The 18,741-nt window shown below is 43.2% G+C and overlaps 1 protein-coding gene across 2 annotated transcripts; it reads left to right on the top strand.

Moving 5' to 3' along the window:
• Nucleotides 1-11,495: 11,495 nt before the first annotated feature.
• Nucleotides 11,496-18,225, top strand: LOC121812549. 2 transcript variants are annotated; one of them, XM_042215063.1, is made up of 10 exons: nt 11,496-14,865; nt 14,947-15,081; nt 15,239-15,316; nt 15,498-15,652; nt 15,866-16,002; nt 16,080-16,173; nt 16,303-16,635; nt 16,714-16,894; nt 17,066-17,226; nt 17,328-18,225. In XM_042215063.1, exons 1-10 carry the CDS (start codon nt 14,784-14,786, stop codon nt 17,646-17,648), a joined length of 1,677 nt encoding a protein of 558 aa, XP_042070997.1. In that variant the 5' UTR covers nt 11,496-14,783; the 3' UTR covers nt 17,649-18,225. The 2 variants fall into 2 exon arrangements, with proteins under 2 accessions (XP_042070997.1, XP_042070998.1); XM_042215064.1 differs by having other exon boundaries at nt 11,497-14,865; nt 17,099-17,226.
• The last annotated feature ends 516 nt before the right edge of the window (nt 18,226-18,741 follow it).

Here is an 18,741-nt window from a genome sequence, read left to right as displayed (position 1 = left end):
TATTTGTGTGCGTGTGCGTGTGTGTGTGTGTGTGTGTGTGTGTGTGTGTGTGTGTGTGTGTGACCAAAGGGGGATTTCTATGGGCTGGGCTGTTTTATGACTTTAGGATTTAGCTGTTTCAGTTAACTGAAGGGGAGAGGAGAAAACATGTCAACACAGCAGCAAAAGAAAAACTTGCAGCCACATTTGAAAATATTTAACACTGAGTCAGAAACCAGTCGATTTCAGCTTTTTTGTGCTATGCTACAGTCCGTTTATAGCTTTTTCTCCATTCCTTCATTCCTCCATCTGGTAGTAGTTAGAAACAGAACCCTCCCTTCTGGCCAAGAACCGAGAGTATTTCCTGCTTAGTTGGTGGTGGGACAGAGAGGCATAGAGCCTGCAGAGGAAACCCCAGAGAGAGAAACAGAGGCACAGTTAGAGCGTGGGAGGAGGGTGAACGAAGGCCTCATGCACATACATCTGGCTTTCATTACCCAGACAGAGAAGGTGATGGTAAGTGAGGGCAGACAGACAGAGGGCTTGTATATGTGCCACTTTTGGAGATACTGTACATTTCTCTCTTATTTTGATGTTTTTCTGACTTTCACTAAGTTTATCCACATTTCAAAAGCTTGGAACCGACTTTCTAAACCTGCCTTCACTGTAAACAGAACAGCAAGAAGGCGTGGCTCATTTTTTTCGCTATTATTTTAACTTTTTTCTGTTTGTAAAAACATGAATCTTGGTGCTCTGGGCCTTCAATGTAAAGCTCGTGTACTAGTCGTGTCAGCCAAGTCCTGAGGGAATGACAGAGCCATTAGAAGAGTAGTCAAAGAGCAAAAGGTTCAAAGAATTTTAAAAAATAAGAGCACACAGAGAAAATGGTTTGGTGTGAATGTTTAATCCCCCTCTAACAGTTTCTCCCCAGGGACACAACACAACTGATATTTTGACGTCATGTTTAAAATGCAGTCAGTCCAAAAAACATAATTATGTTAAACTCAGTTACTCAGGATTTATGTTTTAGCAGGAAATCTCCACCATGGCTGTGTCCTATCTGCAAAACCCTTTGAAAACCTACGACATAACCCAACGTGAGTCTCCCAAAATATGTGCATCAGAGCGACAGACCCCACCTCAAAAGCACAGAGAGAGAGCACAACTCCCCACAAAGGCCAAGAGCTAAACTAAAACACTGATGTTTAATGCTCATGTCAGCTTTGGTAACATAGAAATCTAGTGTAGTGTATTAATCTTCTTGTTTTACTGTGAAGTTGTAAAATGGTGTATTGAAACATGTTTTAAAGAGCTCAAACAAAGAAAGTTCTTATGTTCCCCAATGACTAATATATTGCTTTAAAGTTTGGAGATGATCCAGTGGAAACCAAAGCTCTGAACAGGCTGAAACCTTTGGCTTCTACAAAGTGTAAACTTGAGATTTTTATTTATAGTGTGTGAGTTTGTAAAACTTTATCCATTCATTGTTATGTCGTAGGGCAAGGGTGGGCAACTCCAGGCCTGGAAGGCTGGCGTCCCTGCAGGTTTTAGACATGTCGTTGAACCAACACAGCTGATTTAAATGGCTAAATTAGGTCCTCAACATGTCCTGAAGTTCTCCAGAGGCCTGGTAACGAACTAATCATGTGATTCAGGTGTGTTGACCCAAGGTGAGATCTAAAACCTGCAGGACACCGGCCCTCGAGGCCTGGAGTTGGACAAAGTCTCTGCACTCCTGTCCCTTTAACTTTCCTCTTGTGTTAGCTTTCTGTTATCATCTCTTATGTTAACGGGTCGGTTTTGACCCGTGAATTAAATCAGCTATAAAATACACTAAACACAATAAGTTATCATCCAATTTGTTTCTCATCTCTTGGTTACCTTGTTAGGCTTCCTTATCCATGAAAATGTTGGTTTTAATACTTTTGGTGTGGGCCTCTGGGTCTTTTTTTGTCACTATACCCCTCGATTTCAATAAAAAAAAATTGTAAAATTAACCTCAAGAGAATCATATTAATAAATAAAAGGTTTCTGTGTTACCTGAGTATTACTGAGGGGTATAGGACACATCTCTTAAATAAATCTGTTTTATTGATTTTTTTCATTTTAAGATTAATAACTAAAATGATATCTAATATATATATACACATACACACATACATATATACATACACTCAACAAAAATATAAACGCAACACCTTTGTTACTGCTCCCATTCCCCATGGGATGGACGTAGAGACCTAAAATTCATTCCAGATACACAATATAACCATCCCTCCCAAACAGTGGTCACAAATCAGTCCAAATGTGTGGTAGTGGGCACATCTGCTATATTGAGATAATCCATCCCACCTCACAGGTGTGCCACATCAGGATGCTGATCTGACATCATGAGTAGTGCACAGGTGTACCTCAGACTGCCCACAACAAAAGGCCACCCTGGAATGTGCAGTTTTGTCTCACAGCAAAATGCCACAGATGCCACAAGCAATGAGGGAGCGTGCAATTGGCATGCTGACAGCAGGAATGTCAACCAGATCTGTCGCCCGTGCATTGAATGTTCATTTCTCAACCATAAGCCGTCTCCACAGGCGTTTCAGAGAATATGGCAGCACATCCAACCGGCCTCACAACCGCAGACCTCGTGTAACCACACCAGCCCAGGACCTCCACATCCAGCAGGTTCACCTCCAAGATCGTCTGAGACCAGCCACCCAGACAGCTGCTGGAACAATTGGTTTGCACAACCAAACAATTTCTGCACAAACTGTCAGAAACCGTCTCAGGGACGCTCAACTGCATGCCCGTCGTCCTCATCGGGGTCTTGACCTGACTCCAGCTCGTCGCCGTAACAGACTTGTGTGGGCAAATGCTCACATTCGATGGCGTCTGGCACGTTGGAGAGGTGTGCGCTTCACGGATGAATCATGGTTCACATTGTTCAGGGCAGATGGCAGCTGAGAATGTCCCAGTTCTTGCATGGCCAGCATACTCACCGGACATGTCACCCATTGAGCATGTTCGGGATGTGCTTGACCGGCGTATACGACAGCGTGTACCAGTTCCCACGAATATCCAACAACCTCGCACAGCCATTGAAGTGGTCAGAGGGCCCGGTGGCGCCTGTGTCCGGCAGCCTCGCCTCTGTCAGTGCGCCCCAGGGCAGCTGTGGCTACAATGTAGCTTGCCATCACCAGTGTGTGAATGTGTGTGTGAATGGGTGAATGACTGAATGTAGTGTAAAGTGCTTTGGGGTCCTATGGACTAGAAAAGCGCTATACAAATGCAGGCCATTTGAAGTGGAGTGGACCAACATTCCACAGGCCACAATTGACAATCTGATAGACTCCATGCGACGATGTGTTGCACTGCATGAGGCAAATGGTGGTCACACCAGATACTGACCGGTTCTGGGTCCCCAGACCCCCAATAGCGCAAAAAACTGCACATTCCAGGGTGGCCTTTTGTTGTGGGCAGTCTGAGGTACACCTGTGCACTACTCATGATGTCAGATCAGCATCCTGATGTGGCACACCTGTGAGGTGGGATGGATTATCTCAATATAGCAGATGTGCCCACTACCACACATTTGGACTGATTTGTGACCACTGTTTGGGAGGGATGGTTATATTGTGTATCTGGAATGAATTTTAGGTCTCTACGTCCATCCCATGGGGAATGGGAGCAGTAACAAAGGTGTTGCGTTTATATTTTTGTTGAGTGTATTCTAATACATACATATATATATATATATATATACAAACACAAATATAAACATATATAAAAAAATATAAATATATATATATACATAGTAGCCGCTCCAATCGGAGGCGGAGGACGAGGCGGGCGAGGGTCTACACCTGCCGGAGGAAGAGGAGTCGCTCCACCCAGAGGTGGACGAGGGGCTGTGCCTGCTGGAGGCGGAGGCGCAGTGCGGGGAGCCGCTCCAAACGGGAGTGGCGGAGGCGGTGGCGGAGCAGCTGTGCGAGGAGACGGAGGTCCCTGCTCCAGGGCAGCCTGCGCAGCCGGAGTTGGAGGCAGAGGAGCGGGACAGCCCCGCTAAGCCGGGGGTCGGCGGGCTGGCTAGTCCAGCCTCGCTGCCACCAGTCGATTCTGCGCGCCTGACGTCTGCCCAGCCGCCTGTGTACAGGAGCTCACGGCCATGCCTGTGGGGCCGTGTCCGCTTGCTACGCGGCCGACCTCCGGACCAACTTCGCCGTTGCCGCTGGATGCGCGGGCGGCCACCAGAATGGACGCTTCCCCGTCGCTTGGGCTGGGGCGCCGATGTTTTGGGCCGAGTCTCGCCCCAGTTCGCGGGGGGAGTAGGTTCGGCCAGATTGCTCCCCGGCCTCAATCGGGTGATGGGGGTATGTGGTGGGGCGTGGTTTGCGGTGCCGTGCGGACGCACCTGCACGGCATCCGCAATCACGCCCGCCGTGTTAAAACACGGGGACTCAGGGGTTGGTGTGTGTGTGGTGTGACGTCAATTAAATAAAGTTGGCTCTGAACGTTGCTCCGTGGTCCCGCCGTGCCTTATTCACGCCACACACACTAGCTCCCACCCATGTAATTGAGCATTGCATGGCACATCCAACATACTGTTTTACTTTAGTCCATGACGCGCTTACCTTCAGGGTCATACGTCACATGAAAACCAAAATAATTCCAAACGCCAGATCTGAATGAGGGTGGGGGAGGTTCAATTTGCCATGTTGCAAGGAGAGCTTAACTTCTGTCTCGCTAGCTTGCCCTGCGCTCAGTGAATCTGCGTTCGACTACTCCGCCTAGGCTGCACTGTCGAGCAGATCCACTGAGCGCTCAACACAGACAGCATCGTCAGAAGGAAAGTTGATAAAATAAATTAAAAATTTGTATTGTTCGATACATATGCGTACCGAACCGAAAGCACTGTATCGAACGGTTCAATATCGATACGAGTATCGTTGCACCCCTAATATCGTTGCTGGGTGTTATATAAATATATATGTATGTATGTATATATATATGTGTATATATATAAAAAAAAAAAACACCCAGCACGCCCCTGCGGGCGGTTTATCCTTCAAGCTCGGGTCCTCTACCAGAGGCCTGGGAGCTTGAGGGTCCTGCGCAGTATCTTAGCTGTTCCCAGGACTGCGCTCTTCTGGACAGAGATCTCCGATGTTATTCCCGGGATCTGCTGGAGCCACTCGCCTAGCTTGGGAGTCACCGCACCTAGTGCTCCGATTACCACGGGGACCACCGTTACCTTCACCCTCCACATCCTCTCGAGCTCTTCTCTGAGCCCTTGGTATTTCTCCAGCTTCTCGTGTTCCTTCTTCCTGATATTGCTGTCATTTGGAACCGCTACATCGATCACTACGGCCGTCTTCTTCTGTTTGTCTACCACCACTATGTCCGGTTGGTTAGCCACCACCATTTTGTCCGTCTGTATCTGGAAGTCCCACAGGATCTTAGCTCGGTCATTCTCCACCACCCTTGGGGGCATCTCCCATTTTGACCTCGGGACTTCCAGGTTATACTCGGCACAGATGTTCCTGTACACTATGCCGGCCACTTGGTTATGGCGTTCCATGTATGCCTTGCCTGCTAGCATCTTGCACCCTGCTGTTATGTGCTGGATTGTCTCTGGGGCATCTTTACACAGCCTGCACCTGGGGTCTTGCCTGGTGTGATAGACCCCAGCCTCTATGGATCTTGTGCTCAGAGCTTGTTCTTGTGCTGCCATGATTAGTGCCTCTGTGCTGTCTTTCAGTCCAGCTTTGTCCAGCCACTGGTAGGATTTCTGGATATCAGCCACCTCCTCTATCTGCCGGTGGTACATACCGTGCAGGGGCCTGTCCTTCCATGATGGTTCCTCGTCTCCCTCCTCTTTCTTGGGTTTCTGCTGCCTGAGGTATTCACTGAGCACTCGGTCAGTTGGGGCCATCTTCCCAATGTATTCTTGGATGTTCGTTGTCTCATCCTGGACTGTGGTGCTGACACTCACCAGTCCCCGGCCCCCTTCCTTCCGCTTAGCGTACAGCCTCAGGGTGCTGGACTTGGGGTGAAACCCTCCATGCATGGTAAGGAGCTTTCTTGTCTTTATGTCAGTGGCTTCTATCTCCTCCTTTGGCCAGCCTATTACCCCAGCAGGGTACCTGATCACGGGCAGGGCGTACGTGTTGATGGCCCGGATCTTGTTCTTACCATTCAGCTGACTCCTCAGGACTTGCCTGACCCTCTGCAGGTACTTGGTGGTTGCAGCTTTTCTAGCGGCCTCTTCATGGTTCCCATTCGCCTGCGGGATCCCCAGGTACTTGTAACTGTCCTCTATGTCTGCAATGTTGCCTTCTGGTAGTTCAATCCCCTCAGTTCTGACTACCTTCCCTCTCTTTGTTACCATCCGACTACACTTCTCCAGTCCGAACGACATTCCAATGTCATTGCTGTATAGCCTGGTAGTGTGGATCAGTGAATCGATGTCTCGTTCACTCTTGGCATACAGCTTGATGTCATCCATGTACAGGAGGTGGCTGACAACTGCTCCGTTCCGTAGTCGGTATCCGTAGCCAGTCTTGTTAATGATCTCACTGAGGGGGTTCAGGCCTATGCAGAACAGCAGTGGGGACAGAGCATCTCCTTGGTAGATCCCGCACTTGATGGTGACTTGTGCTATGGGCTTGGAGTTGGCCTCTAGTGTTGTACGCCACATCCCCATTGAGTTCCTGATGAAGGCTCTTAGGGTCCTTGATCTTGTACAATTCTAGGCATTTATATATATATTATATATATATATATATATGTGTGTGTGTGTGTGTGTGTGTGTGTGTGTGTGTGTGTGTGTGTGTGTGTGTGTAAGACTGCTTTCTTCCATTTGTGCAACATCTCTAAAGTTAGAAATATCCTGTCTCAGAGTGACGCTGAAAAACTAGTTCATGCATTTATTACTTCCAGGCTGGACGACTGTAATTCATTATTATCAGGATGTCCAAAAACTCCCTGAAAAGCCTTCAGCTAATCCAAAATGCTGCAGCAAGAGTCCTGACAGGGACTAGAAAGAGAGAGCAGATTTCTCCTGTTTTGGCTTCCTGTTAAATCCAGAATTCAAAATCCTGCTCCTCACATACAAGGTCTTAAATAATCAGGCCCCATCTTATCTTAATGACCTTGTAGTACCATATCACCCTATTAGAGCACTTCGCTCTCGCTCTGCAGGCCTACTTGTTGTTCCTAGAGTATTTAAAAGTAGAATGGGAGGCAGAGCCTTCAGTTTTCAGGCCCCTCTTCTGTGGAACCAGCTTCCAGTTTGGATTCGGGAGACAGACACTATCTCTACTTTCAAGATTAGGCTTAAAACTTTCCTTTTTGCTAAAGCATATAGTTAGGGCTGGACCAGGTGACCCTGAATCCTCCCTTAGTTATTCTGCAATAGGTGTAGGCTCCTGGGGGATTCCCATGATGCACTACGTGTTTCTTCTTCACTATGTGTTAACAGACCTCTCTGCATTGAATCATATTTGTTATTAATCTCTGGCTCTCTTCCACAGGATGTCTTTTTCCTGTGTACCTTTTAATTTTTGTGACCGCTGATTGGTGTCATACTGGGGTCATGAATTATAATGTTACAGAATTTACATTTCTCTTTAGCCAGCAGTGTTGCTTGCTCTGGCCCATGGAAGACAATTTACTAGGGTTGCTGGTGTTTCTAGGTTCACAGGTGTCAAAATAGAATCCCAAATAAAGAGGCTGAGGAGTAGCTAAACATCTTTCACACTGAGCAATTACTGAGGAAGAAGCGGGAGGGACACATAAAGAAGCAATGCTGCTATTGAGACTCACCATGAGCTAGCAAATATAATCAGCAGGATTCAACAAAGAGTGTGCTTTGTGAACATTAACTGAAATTGAAAAATTTGTTATCTAAAAGTTTGGAATTAAAAAGGTACACCGATAAGCTACACAAAACACTATTGTGTGTTGTAGCAGGAACAGGAAGTCATACTGCAGAGAGGGCAAACACTAAGTGACAGCACCACACTCTGGTAGAAAGTGGTTTCTGGTTGCATATTTACAAGCCCCAAATGGAAAACACAGGATAAGCGTCTAATGCAGGAATGATGAAAAGAAAATACAGACCAAAAACAGAAAGCAAAACCCAGGAGCCATGATGAGTAGTTACACCATGACCAGAAACAGTAGGAAATATACAGCAGCATGTTTCTCGACATATGACAGAGACAATAAATACAAGAGAAAATCAGGCAAATGAAACACAGCTGAAAGTAACCACACATGAGGCAACAAAAGGTAGAACTAATACAATAATATGCACTACCAATATAAATAGTTACAAAACACAGGCTGAACAAATGAACTTGACACAGAAGGGAAAGGCTCAGATACTAATACTAACTGAAATAAGCATTAACTGAAACAAAGAACTAAGACTCAACATACTTAGGCAAGTGTCAATCAAGAATAAGCAATCAAAGCAAGAACCAAATGGACTATTAAATAATAAAGAAGAATTTAAATGTGCAAAGCCCAAGACCCTGACAGAAAGAGGTGATCTGTGCTACATAGCAGCAGTTCTCTGTCTTGATGATTCTGAATTTTTGAAAGTCATGTTTGCCTGTTTAACAGTGGCATTCAGTCAGAACAAGTCAAATCTAAAAATATATAAATAAAAACGCGCCATAATAAAGCCATCTCTCTACTTTCATGTCAGACAGTGCTGTCATAAAGCTCCTCATGTGCATTCATCCTTTTCATTACTGCCATCTTGTGGCCAGTTCAATTCAATTTTATTTATATACGGTAGTCACAATCAGAATCGGAATATCTTTATTATTAAGTGAAATTAAGTGCAGAGTCAAGAGAAAACGTTTAAATATAGTTACAAAAGAAAAATATATATATAAAAAAGGCTTAGAACGCAGTCAACAGCAGTTGCCTCCTGGTGCTTTATATAGTAAGGTAAGGGCCCTGCAACAATACCAAGGAAACAGAGAAAACCTCAAAAATCAGATGAACCTCTGTGAGAAAGAATTTGCCAACAGTGGGGAAAAAAACTCCCCTTTAACATTCCAGCAGAACTAGCCTCAGAGAAATTATTTGCTCATCATTATGTTTTTTCTTATGCAGAACTTGTGTCTCGTCAGTACATAATTGACATAATGTTTAACCTTTTTCTTGTGGCATCTTAAGACTATTCAGTCTCTATAGATGTCTTACTGTGAAAAGAGCATAGGACAGGGGACAGCTGGTATGAATAGACTGACGGGCCTAAGCCCTCCCTATCCCTATACTTCCGGCGGCACCACGAGCAGGCAGCAGCTGATAGTGCTCTGGCTAATTCAGAGTCCTTTTTATGGTGTATTGTTTTGTTTTTGTTTCATGAACGAGTTATGATGCAGACCACCCACAACATGCAGACAAAATCAGGAAAAACAGCACAATTTCCCCGACAAATCTGCTGACAGAGCTACGGAGCCTGCGTCTGCTAACTCCCCAACCCCCACAGAGGCAGCGAGGCTCAGCTGGCCGAAACGCAAGCACTGCAAATGTAAACAACAGCGAGGGAAGCGCACCAACACTAGTGCTAGGCTAAAGGGCTAACCCATTCCGGCCAGCACTTCCATCCATCCTGCTCTCCAATAGTGATGTGCAATACCACTGATTTCCTTTCCGATCCGATACCAAGTAAAATTCAGAGTGGTATCGACGATACTGATCCAATACCGATACTCTGTACAAAAAACTAATGTTTCATTGTATTTCATAATACAATATATAATTGTATTATGTAATCGTAATAATATAGCATCATAATGATTACAGGACATCAGACTACTTGTTCATATTGCTTAATAATGCAGAATTATCCTATAGAAATTTAAAAAAAACTGAAGTTGTGCGCTATTTGAACATGTTGCCTGCCTGCAGCACTAAAGGACTCCGCCAGAGACGTCTGTCTCCCCTAGCAGCACCTGTCCCTCTCCTCCTCTTCAGTTCGCCTCAAAATAAGCTCATCATATTCTGTGATATGATTTACTCTGAGGTGTTTGACTAGGTTAGTGGTGTTGCCACAACACCTCACTGTCTTGCCACATGTATCGCAAACCACGTCTCAGCCGTTTGTGGAGGTAAAATACGTCCGCACATGACTCCGTTCACAATCAGCCATTGTTGTGAGTGCGCACGCCAGGGGCTGACACATTTATACAGCCGTATTTCGCATATGACTGTGAAAGGCCTAGGAGGAAGTAATTTCTTCCCATTTAGACGATCCGAATGATATAGTTTCTTTCCACAGTGTTCCTGTTAATGAAAAACTACAAATTTACCCCAAAGTACTAAAATATCGATGTTTTAACATGAGAATCGATTCTAGAACATAAATTACTGGTATCGGAAGAATCGATATTTCAATATCGATCCGCACACCACTACTCTCCAACGTTCACTCCCTGGACTATAAAATGGATTATCTGTGGCTCCAGCATTCAACCCAGCGTGAAGTAAAGAACTGTTGTGTTTTCATCATCACGGAAACATGCACGAACTCGGCTGAAGTGAGTCGCCACTGCTCACCACCAGAGATGGGCAGTAACACGTTACTGTAATCTGATTACTTTTTTCAAGTAACGAGTAAAGTAAGGGATTACTATTGCAAAAACGGTAATTAGATTACTGTTACTTTCCCGTAGGAATGCTGCGTTACTGCGTTACTAAAACCGTGATTTTTTTGCGAGAATGTCTCATGACAGTGACGTAAGCGAGCGCGACGTTCGTGACAACAGCTGTGTGCAGATCAACAATGGATCATATATCGAGTGCAGATAGAGTATGAGCGTGCAGCGTTTAAAGCGTGGAAGTACTGACCTTACTTTGAGTTTGATTCCATAAAAAGTGACAAAAACATTAGCGCCCGTTGTGCGTGGGAAGAAAACTTCTTTTTACAGCGAAAAAAACCTTAAACAAGCTCCGAGTGTGCAACGATGTAATGGGAAATTCACAGAGAAACTTCTTCACCTGACTGCTGCGGCACACCTGCACCAGGGTAAACCTCTGCCTACCGCAGTCCTGCTTTACAGGTGAAAATAGAGCAACAGGACCCCTAATCTTTAATTTTATTTATTTTCTGCTGTGTTTTACTTGCATCTATTTGAAAGACTGAGTGTAAACACAAAAATTATTTTATTTTATGTGCTGGAATGTGCAGAAAATAGGTTTAAATGTTAAACTAATTTCTTCCAATCAGAGAATGGTGCATATAATTAAATTTTTACTTGATGCATAAAGTTAAAAGATTAAAACTGATAAAACAAGTTTTAAAAAAGGACTTTTCCATTTGATTACATTTTGTATGATGGATTATGTAGAAAAAGTAGAATTGGGCTGAAAGATTTATCGCTTTATCACCTATTCAGGTTGTAAATCGTGTTTTTAAAAAGTAACTAAGTAACTAAGTAATTAATTACTTTTGAAAATAAGTAATCAGTAAAGTAACGGGATTACTTTTTTGGGGAAGTAATCAATAATTAGTTACTGATTACTTTTTTCAAGTAACTTGACCAACACTGCTCACCACAGGTGGAATTTTTAATATTAAAGTGTCATCTTTTCTATTCACTGAGAGAGTTTTCCTCGATACTTGTTATAGCACTGTATCTCCCACCAAATGCTAATGCTAACATGGCACTAGCAGAGCTGTCTCCAGCTATCAACGAGCTCCAGACTGCACACCAGTAAGCTTTTCTTTTTGTAGTCAGTGATTTCAACCATGCGAATCTCAAGACAGTCCTCTCCAAATTCCATCAACACGTGAACTTTCTAACCAGAAAAAGAACTGCCTGGATACAGTTTACACTAACGTGTGCGGAGCCTACAAGGCAGTTCTGTGCCTGCACATCGGCTCATCTGACCATGCCACTGTGTTGCTGCTGCCCACCTACACATCACTGCTGAAACGCACAAGACCTGCCAGGAAAACCATCAGAGTCTGGCCGAGTGGGGCTGTCTCAGGGCTTCAGAACTGCTTCGAGTGCACAGACTGGAACATGTACAGAGGCAGCCACCCAAAATGGCTTCTTGGACCTGGATGAGTTCACTGTGACTTGCTACATCAGTAAGTGCACAGAGACGGTCTCCAAAAACATCACCACGAGAGCCAATGAGAAGCCCTGGTTCACTGCAGTGGTACGTGCATGTCTGAGAGAGAGAGATGCTGTTTTCCGGTCTGGAGATAAAATGGCTCTCAGAACAGCCAGAGCCTACCTCTCTCGCACCATCCGACAAGCAAAGCGTGCACATGCACAAAAGATCCAGAGCCACTTCCACAAACACAAAAAAACTCTTGCAGGTTATGGCAGGGCATTCAGGCCGTCAGATAGTACAAGCCTGCATCAAACAGCTGTGATGGAGATACTCACCAAGGTCAACCCACGAAAAGCTGCTAGACCAGACAACATCCCACACAGACATTTTCAACTCATCACTGAGCCAGATGATTGTCGTAGCATGCTTCAGCACCACTGTCATCCCAGTGACAAAGAAATCCTCTGTATCCTGCCTGAATGAGTACCGTCCCATCGCCCCAACACCCACCATCATGAAGTGCTTCGAGAGACTTGTCATGGCACATGTGAAGGGCAACCTCCTCTGTTCACTGGATCTGCTGCAGTTTGCATACCGGCCGAACAGGTCGACCGAGGATGCTACTTCCACTGCACTTCACAGAATACTGTTCATAGACTTTAGCTCAGCATTCAACACGACTGTTCCACAAAAACTGTTAGACAAATTTAGCAAGTTGGGACTGAGCACCTCTCTCTGCCACTGGATACTAGATTTCCTGTCAGAGAGGCCTCAGTCCGTCCGAATCTGTGACAATCTCGCTCCACCCACACGCCAGTCAGCATCCACGGTTCCACGGCAGAGACTGTTAACCGCATGTCAACCGCAAGTTCCTGGGAGTTGACATCTCAGACCACCTCACCTGGACCACCACCTCCATCACCAAAAAGGCCCAGCAGCGCCTCCACTTCCTAAGACGCCTGAAGCGGGTCAACCTTCCTCCTTCCATTCTCACCATGTTCTACAGGGGCACCATAGAGAGCGTTCTGACCAGCTGCATCTCCGTGTGGTTTGGAAACTGCCAAGTCGCGACCTCAGCCAGCTACAAAGGATTGTTAAAGCAGCTGCCAAGATCAGAACATCTCTCCCACTGCTACAGGACATCTTCCACAAGCGCTGCACCAGTAAGGCCTCCTGCATTGTGCTTGACCCCTCACACCCCTCACATGGACTCTTTTCTCTCCTTCCATCCGGACGCTATCGCAGTATTGGGCCACATCCTCCAGACTGCGGGAAAGCTTTTTCCCACAAGCCATCAGACTCTTGAACTCACTACCGGCTCTCCCACTTCCCCCCCACCGCACACACCCACACAAACCATTAACTGATTCTATTGCACTTTACACACCACTACCTCTGACATGCTGTTCTATGGACAATTTTTACTCCCAAGAAAATCTGCTCAAGTTTACAAGCTGCTACACTGTTCACTTTAAACCACTCTAAACTGTGAATTGTAAAATGCAAATTTTATAACATTATCTCTTTTATTGAGAAAGCAATTGAACACGACAGTAGTATGGCTTTTTACACTATCTTTGCTTTCACATTTTTTAACTTATAGTTGAAAAGAAAAAAGAGGGGAAAAAAAGGAAAAAAAAGACTTGGGTTAGGAGGTAGCAGGGTGGGTAAGTTCACATAATACTCAGAGCTTTAAGGTAAAAAAAAAAGCATGGTTCATAAAAAAAATCACACCTCACAGGCTTAACATATTCTGTCCATTTAGACCATATTCTGTAAAAGGTATCCCTCTGAACTTTAAGAGAAAATGACAATTTTTCCATCGTACACAGCAAATCTATGGAGTTAAAAATTCTGGAGTTAGGCATAAAAGTGCACAAGAGTTACATTCCGGGAGTTTATTTTTCACCTTATACTACAGTCAGTGTTGGGGAGTACTCTAAAGCGGTGTAATATTTAGGTGTTCATTCACTGGGTGCTAAGGAGTCTAATTCAACACATTGCTGGTGTTGTTTGTCTGTCGACCGTTACCGCGCCTATCTGTGCTTGTCTCTTGGACTCCGACATGTAGGAGGTAAAAATACTTTATTTATTTTGGAATTTTCTGTGAGTGTAGTAATGTTATTTATATATATATATTCAGTTACATGGATGCATAAGTAAAATATAAAGTTAACTAACTAGCACTACATGCGTTTTCTGCATGTTACGCTGATTCGTTGATAGCAGCTAGGCTAACATTAGTCAAAAGTTAGCTAACTAACTTATCTTACTGTATTTGAAGATACACATTTCACGTTGTCAATGAAAACGTTCATTTGTATTTCTTTTTTTTAACACTAATGTTTCATCTAACGTTAGCTAACTACAGTAATATTATGTTTAGACTCATGGTAATGGCCGTATTTAGAGAGGTGCAGCCTGCATTGATGAGATATCAAGGTACCATTAACATAAGTTAGTTAGTCCTGCTTCGCAGATATGCACACAACCCTGTCGCCAGACCTGAAAAGACAAGGACGAGGCAAACATGCAGTCACATTGTCTGCTAAACCTAGCTTAGCTAAATAGATTTTAAGCTAGTGTGGACAGGCTAGCTCAATGTTAGAAAGTGTTTATGGATTACGTTATACACAGTTCACATAAAGTTATCATAAACAGCCTCTTCTTCTTCCACATGTTATGTTTCATATTAGTAAAGGTTTTTTCCGTAGGTGGCCAAGATGTTGATAAAAGTAAAACACAGAGAGACAAAGAAATATGTCAAATTGGAAGAAGTCAGCTTCACAGATTTTATGAGTGCAGGTAAGTTATACATAGTTTGTAATAAGTCATTAAAGAGGAAATGATAATGTTGTTATTAACTAAGTGATGATTTTACTTCAGTGCAGCAGAAGTTTCTCATACCAGAAAATGCAGCACTGAAAGTCACAGATGAGCAGGGTATAGAGGTGGATGAGGATGTCTTTCCTGAACTTGCAGGAGTCAAAGAGGTGTGTTTTGTCATCTATACAGCTGAAGGTAAGTAAATATATGCTCTGATAGATTTTGTGGGATTTGATTTCTACAGTTACTCTTAAATAAACCTTTTTTAATTTGTCTAATATCCTGTGGTAACAATCACAAAATGCTGTTTTCATGGCTCAACAGTAAGTTGGATTTATCACATGCATTTCAGACATCCTGGAAACACAATCATCCAAGAAGCTGCGTGACTGCTCAGACCTAACACACTATGTGACACTCACACCTTGTGGTATGTAAATTGTATATTACCATAATAAAATACAAAATAACCATCTGTTCTCCTGGGAGAAAGTATAATTTAATCAAAGCATACAATTTACTGGCCCTATGTGCGTAAATGGTAGCTTTGTTGTGGTTGATTTTTGATTGTATATGCCTTATATTGTAATATTTTTGTTTGTCACCCTCAGATTTGACTGTCCTGAAGCAACATGTGGAAGAGCCCTCCTCTCCAAGTCTAACAGATACATTGTCTGTCTCAACCACCAGCAGTCAGAGCAGTGACACAAGCGATGCCGGACTTCAAATGGTTCAGCCTCTATTGGACAGCATACATGCAAGAAATGTAGATACATTACTTAATAGACTTGTATTTGACTCTTTAGTTGTCATTACTTGAAAAAGCTTAAACACGAAGATAAAACAGATTAGAGAAAAATAATTTGATATAGTATTTCATGTAGTTCATATGTATAATCCACAGATTGAAATCGTTGTTTGGGTTAAAATAGTCTCATTTTTTGTCAATTTTTTTGTTCTTTGTATCAAATGTGTTTAGACAGTGGAGCAGATTCTGACTTCCAAACCAGCAGGGGTGACTGTCATCCATGAGTATGAAAAAACTGGGAGTTTGAAAGATTCCACCAGGCGATTAATGGTGAACATCATTGTAGCTCACATGCGTGAAAAGGAAGGGTAAGAGGAATGATGTTTATTCTATTCATTTTTAAAACTGGCAAGGATCTTATCAAAAAACACTTCTGCTTTTGCAGGAGAACTGTAAGTAAAGCAACGAAGGAGTTTCATGCACTTGGAATCGTGTCACTCTTCCCATCTTTGAAGGATCCGTACTCCAAAAAGGGATATGTGAGTTTGCTCTGCAACTGTAGTGTGTAATAAGACTTGCTCTCTCTCTCTCTTCTGTCTCTCTCCCTACACATATATATAAATATATATACACACTCTACAATGTATGCAATTTCTTTCTTTCTGTAGGAGCATTTCTATGACATTCAGAGCAACAAAGGTTTTCTTGAATGGCGTATCAAGACTGTGCAACGTCAATCCAAACCCCCCACTGCATCACAGAACAGAGTGGAACTGAAAGGAGGGCCCACATCACGAAGGAAGTTTGGTTTCACTAATGACCAGCAAACAAGAGATCAATGTATGGAAGCCATGTCTCTTCTTCATCACACCACTGACCAAGATATAGTCTTCCAGAAGATGAGAGAGACATTCTACTATCGTCAGCAGATACTCCATGACCCACAAGAATCAGCAAACATTCTTCAGATGTTTCCTCGGTTTTTGGACACTAAAGGACTGGTAGGTAAACAAATGCGGATCTGAAAAATACTTGACTTAAAAAAATTGATTTTAATGGACATACTTCTCCTTTGTTAGATTTTGCAGGACTTTGCAATGATGTTTGGAGTAGAGACTGCTTCCAGGTTCCTGGAAAAATGGAACACCAGTTTTAAAGACAAGGTTGCCAGGGAAGCCAGAGACCTTAAAGAGACTTGTCTTCTGAAAAGATTGCTGAAATCTGCTTTGAACGAAGAAATGGATGATGCTGATGAGCCAGGTAGTGTCCTAAAGTAACACTTTTTTAGTGTAGTAATTTTAGTTTTCATTTTTAAAAGTTATCAAAAAAGCAGCAGTGTGCATAATGTGTGTATGGATCACTTATTTTCTGCTCATACCCTCAACCAGTTTTTATATGTTAGTGAAGTTCAGTTCTGTCTCCCCTTTCCAGCATTAGTATTTAACTCCTTAACACTGTCTGCAGAGTGGGACAGCGACATGGCTTCTCTTCTTGTTCTGCTGCACCTTCTCACGCCACAACCAGCTGGAAGGAAACGGCCAAAGAAGATGAGTGTTGGAGAGGCAATAGATCATCTGGTTAAATTTCACAAGGTTTGTCAAGATAATGTGATCCAGTTCCAGATACTGTGGTTCATGGAACACTTTTTCTTAACCTAAGGGTTTATAAAGTGATGCTTTTTATTGTGTTTCAGTCTTGCCAGAGCCTTGAGGATCACCTCATGAACAATGAAGGAAACCCTCAGCCATATCTCCTGGCCACAGGGACTTCAAAAGCACAGGTTTTCAGCTTCTACATAGTCTTGGATCGAAAGCTTCTTCCATGTCAGTCAGGCACATCACTGGGTGCATTTGATGAGCTGTTCAAGTGCCACTTTGTTTTCAGTGTGAAATATGAAGACGCTCTGTCCAGCCTGTACACATTTTTGCAGACCACTGTGTACAATATTGATGTAGGTACAACAGTGGAAAGTCCAAGAGTCAAAGAGTTGCGAGCAAAGCTGTTGAATAAGTAGTAACCAGGTTATGCATTCAAAATGCTGACCTGCTTTCTCTGTGCTTTATCCTTTGGTACAGCTTTACTTTTGTTCAGACATTTAAAACTAGTTCATGGAATGTATCCTGGCAAAAATTTGAAACTAAAATGTGGTCAGATAGGATGTTGTTTACAATTCTCAAGTTATTCTGGATTTAGAAGACATCTGAATAAGATACATGCTACTGTTAGCACATGTGTTCCTCATGAGACCCCTTCTGACCATGATACCCAACAGTTTAGTAGTTCTCAGTGCTTAAATGATGAAACACCATCCACATCATCTCAGTGCCAAAATTCTGAAGCAGGCCCTTCATTCTCAAATCAGAGCAAGGACATGTGTGCCTCCATTATTGCCAGACTTTTAGGAAGTGGTGTACCAAATACTGTAGTTCTTTCTACAGTTCAGAACTTAGAGGAATTTGTGGGAGATTGGCAATCTAATATTCAGGAACAATTATTGACCCTATTACCGAATGACAGTCCCTCCAGATCAGCCATTGCAGATTTATTTAAAAATTTGGACAATCCGTTTAGTCACTTGAATTCTGAAAGCAAATGTAAAAAATATTTTAGAGATAAGTGGGAAATGGTACAGCCAGTTGAATTGCACCTAGGAGTAAGATACGATACTAGACAATGTAGCAAAACTAGAACCTATGAGCAAGTCCCAGTAAATGACAAATTCATATATATCCCCATATTGAAAACACTCCAGTTCATTTTTAAGAATAAAAGTATTTGTGAGATGATGCAAATATGCACCCAGTCTGACACATATCAGGACTTCTGTGATGGAAGCTACTTCAAAAGTCATCCTTTGTTTTCAGGTAGCAAGTTTGCTATCCAAGTCCAATTGTACTATGACGAATTTGAGTGTGCAAATCCTTTAGGTTCAAAAAAGGGTATACACAAAGTTGGCTGCCTTTACTTCATCCTTAGAAATCTTCCTCCCAGTCTGAATTCGGCTTTAATGAACATTCATCTGGTATCATTATTTTATGCACAAGACGCAAAAAAATATGGAATTGATGAAATCCTGAAGCCCCTAGTAAAGGACCTGAAAATATTAG

Source organism: Haplochromis burtoni, unplaced genomic scaffold (genome assembly GCF_018398535.1).
Source record: "Haplochromis burtoni strain Fernald_Lab_line unplaced genomic scaffold, NCSU_Asbu1 Contig_652, whole genome shotgun sequence".
Lineage (NCBI taxonomy): Eukaryota > Metazoa > Chordata > Actinopteri > Cichliformes > Cichlidae > Haplochromis > Haplochromis burtoni.
Note: the sequence above shows the minus strand (reverse complement) of the source record. Positions and strands in the feature narration are given on the sequence as shown.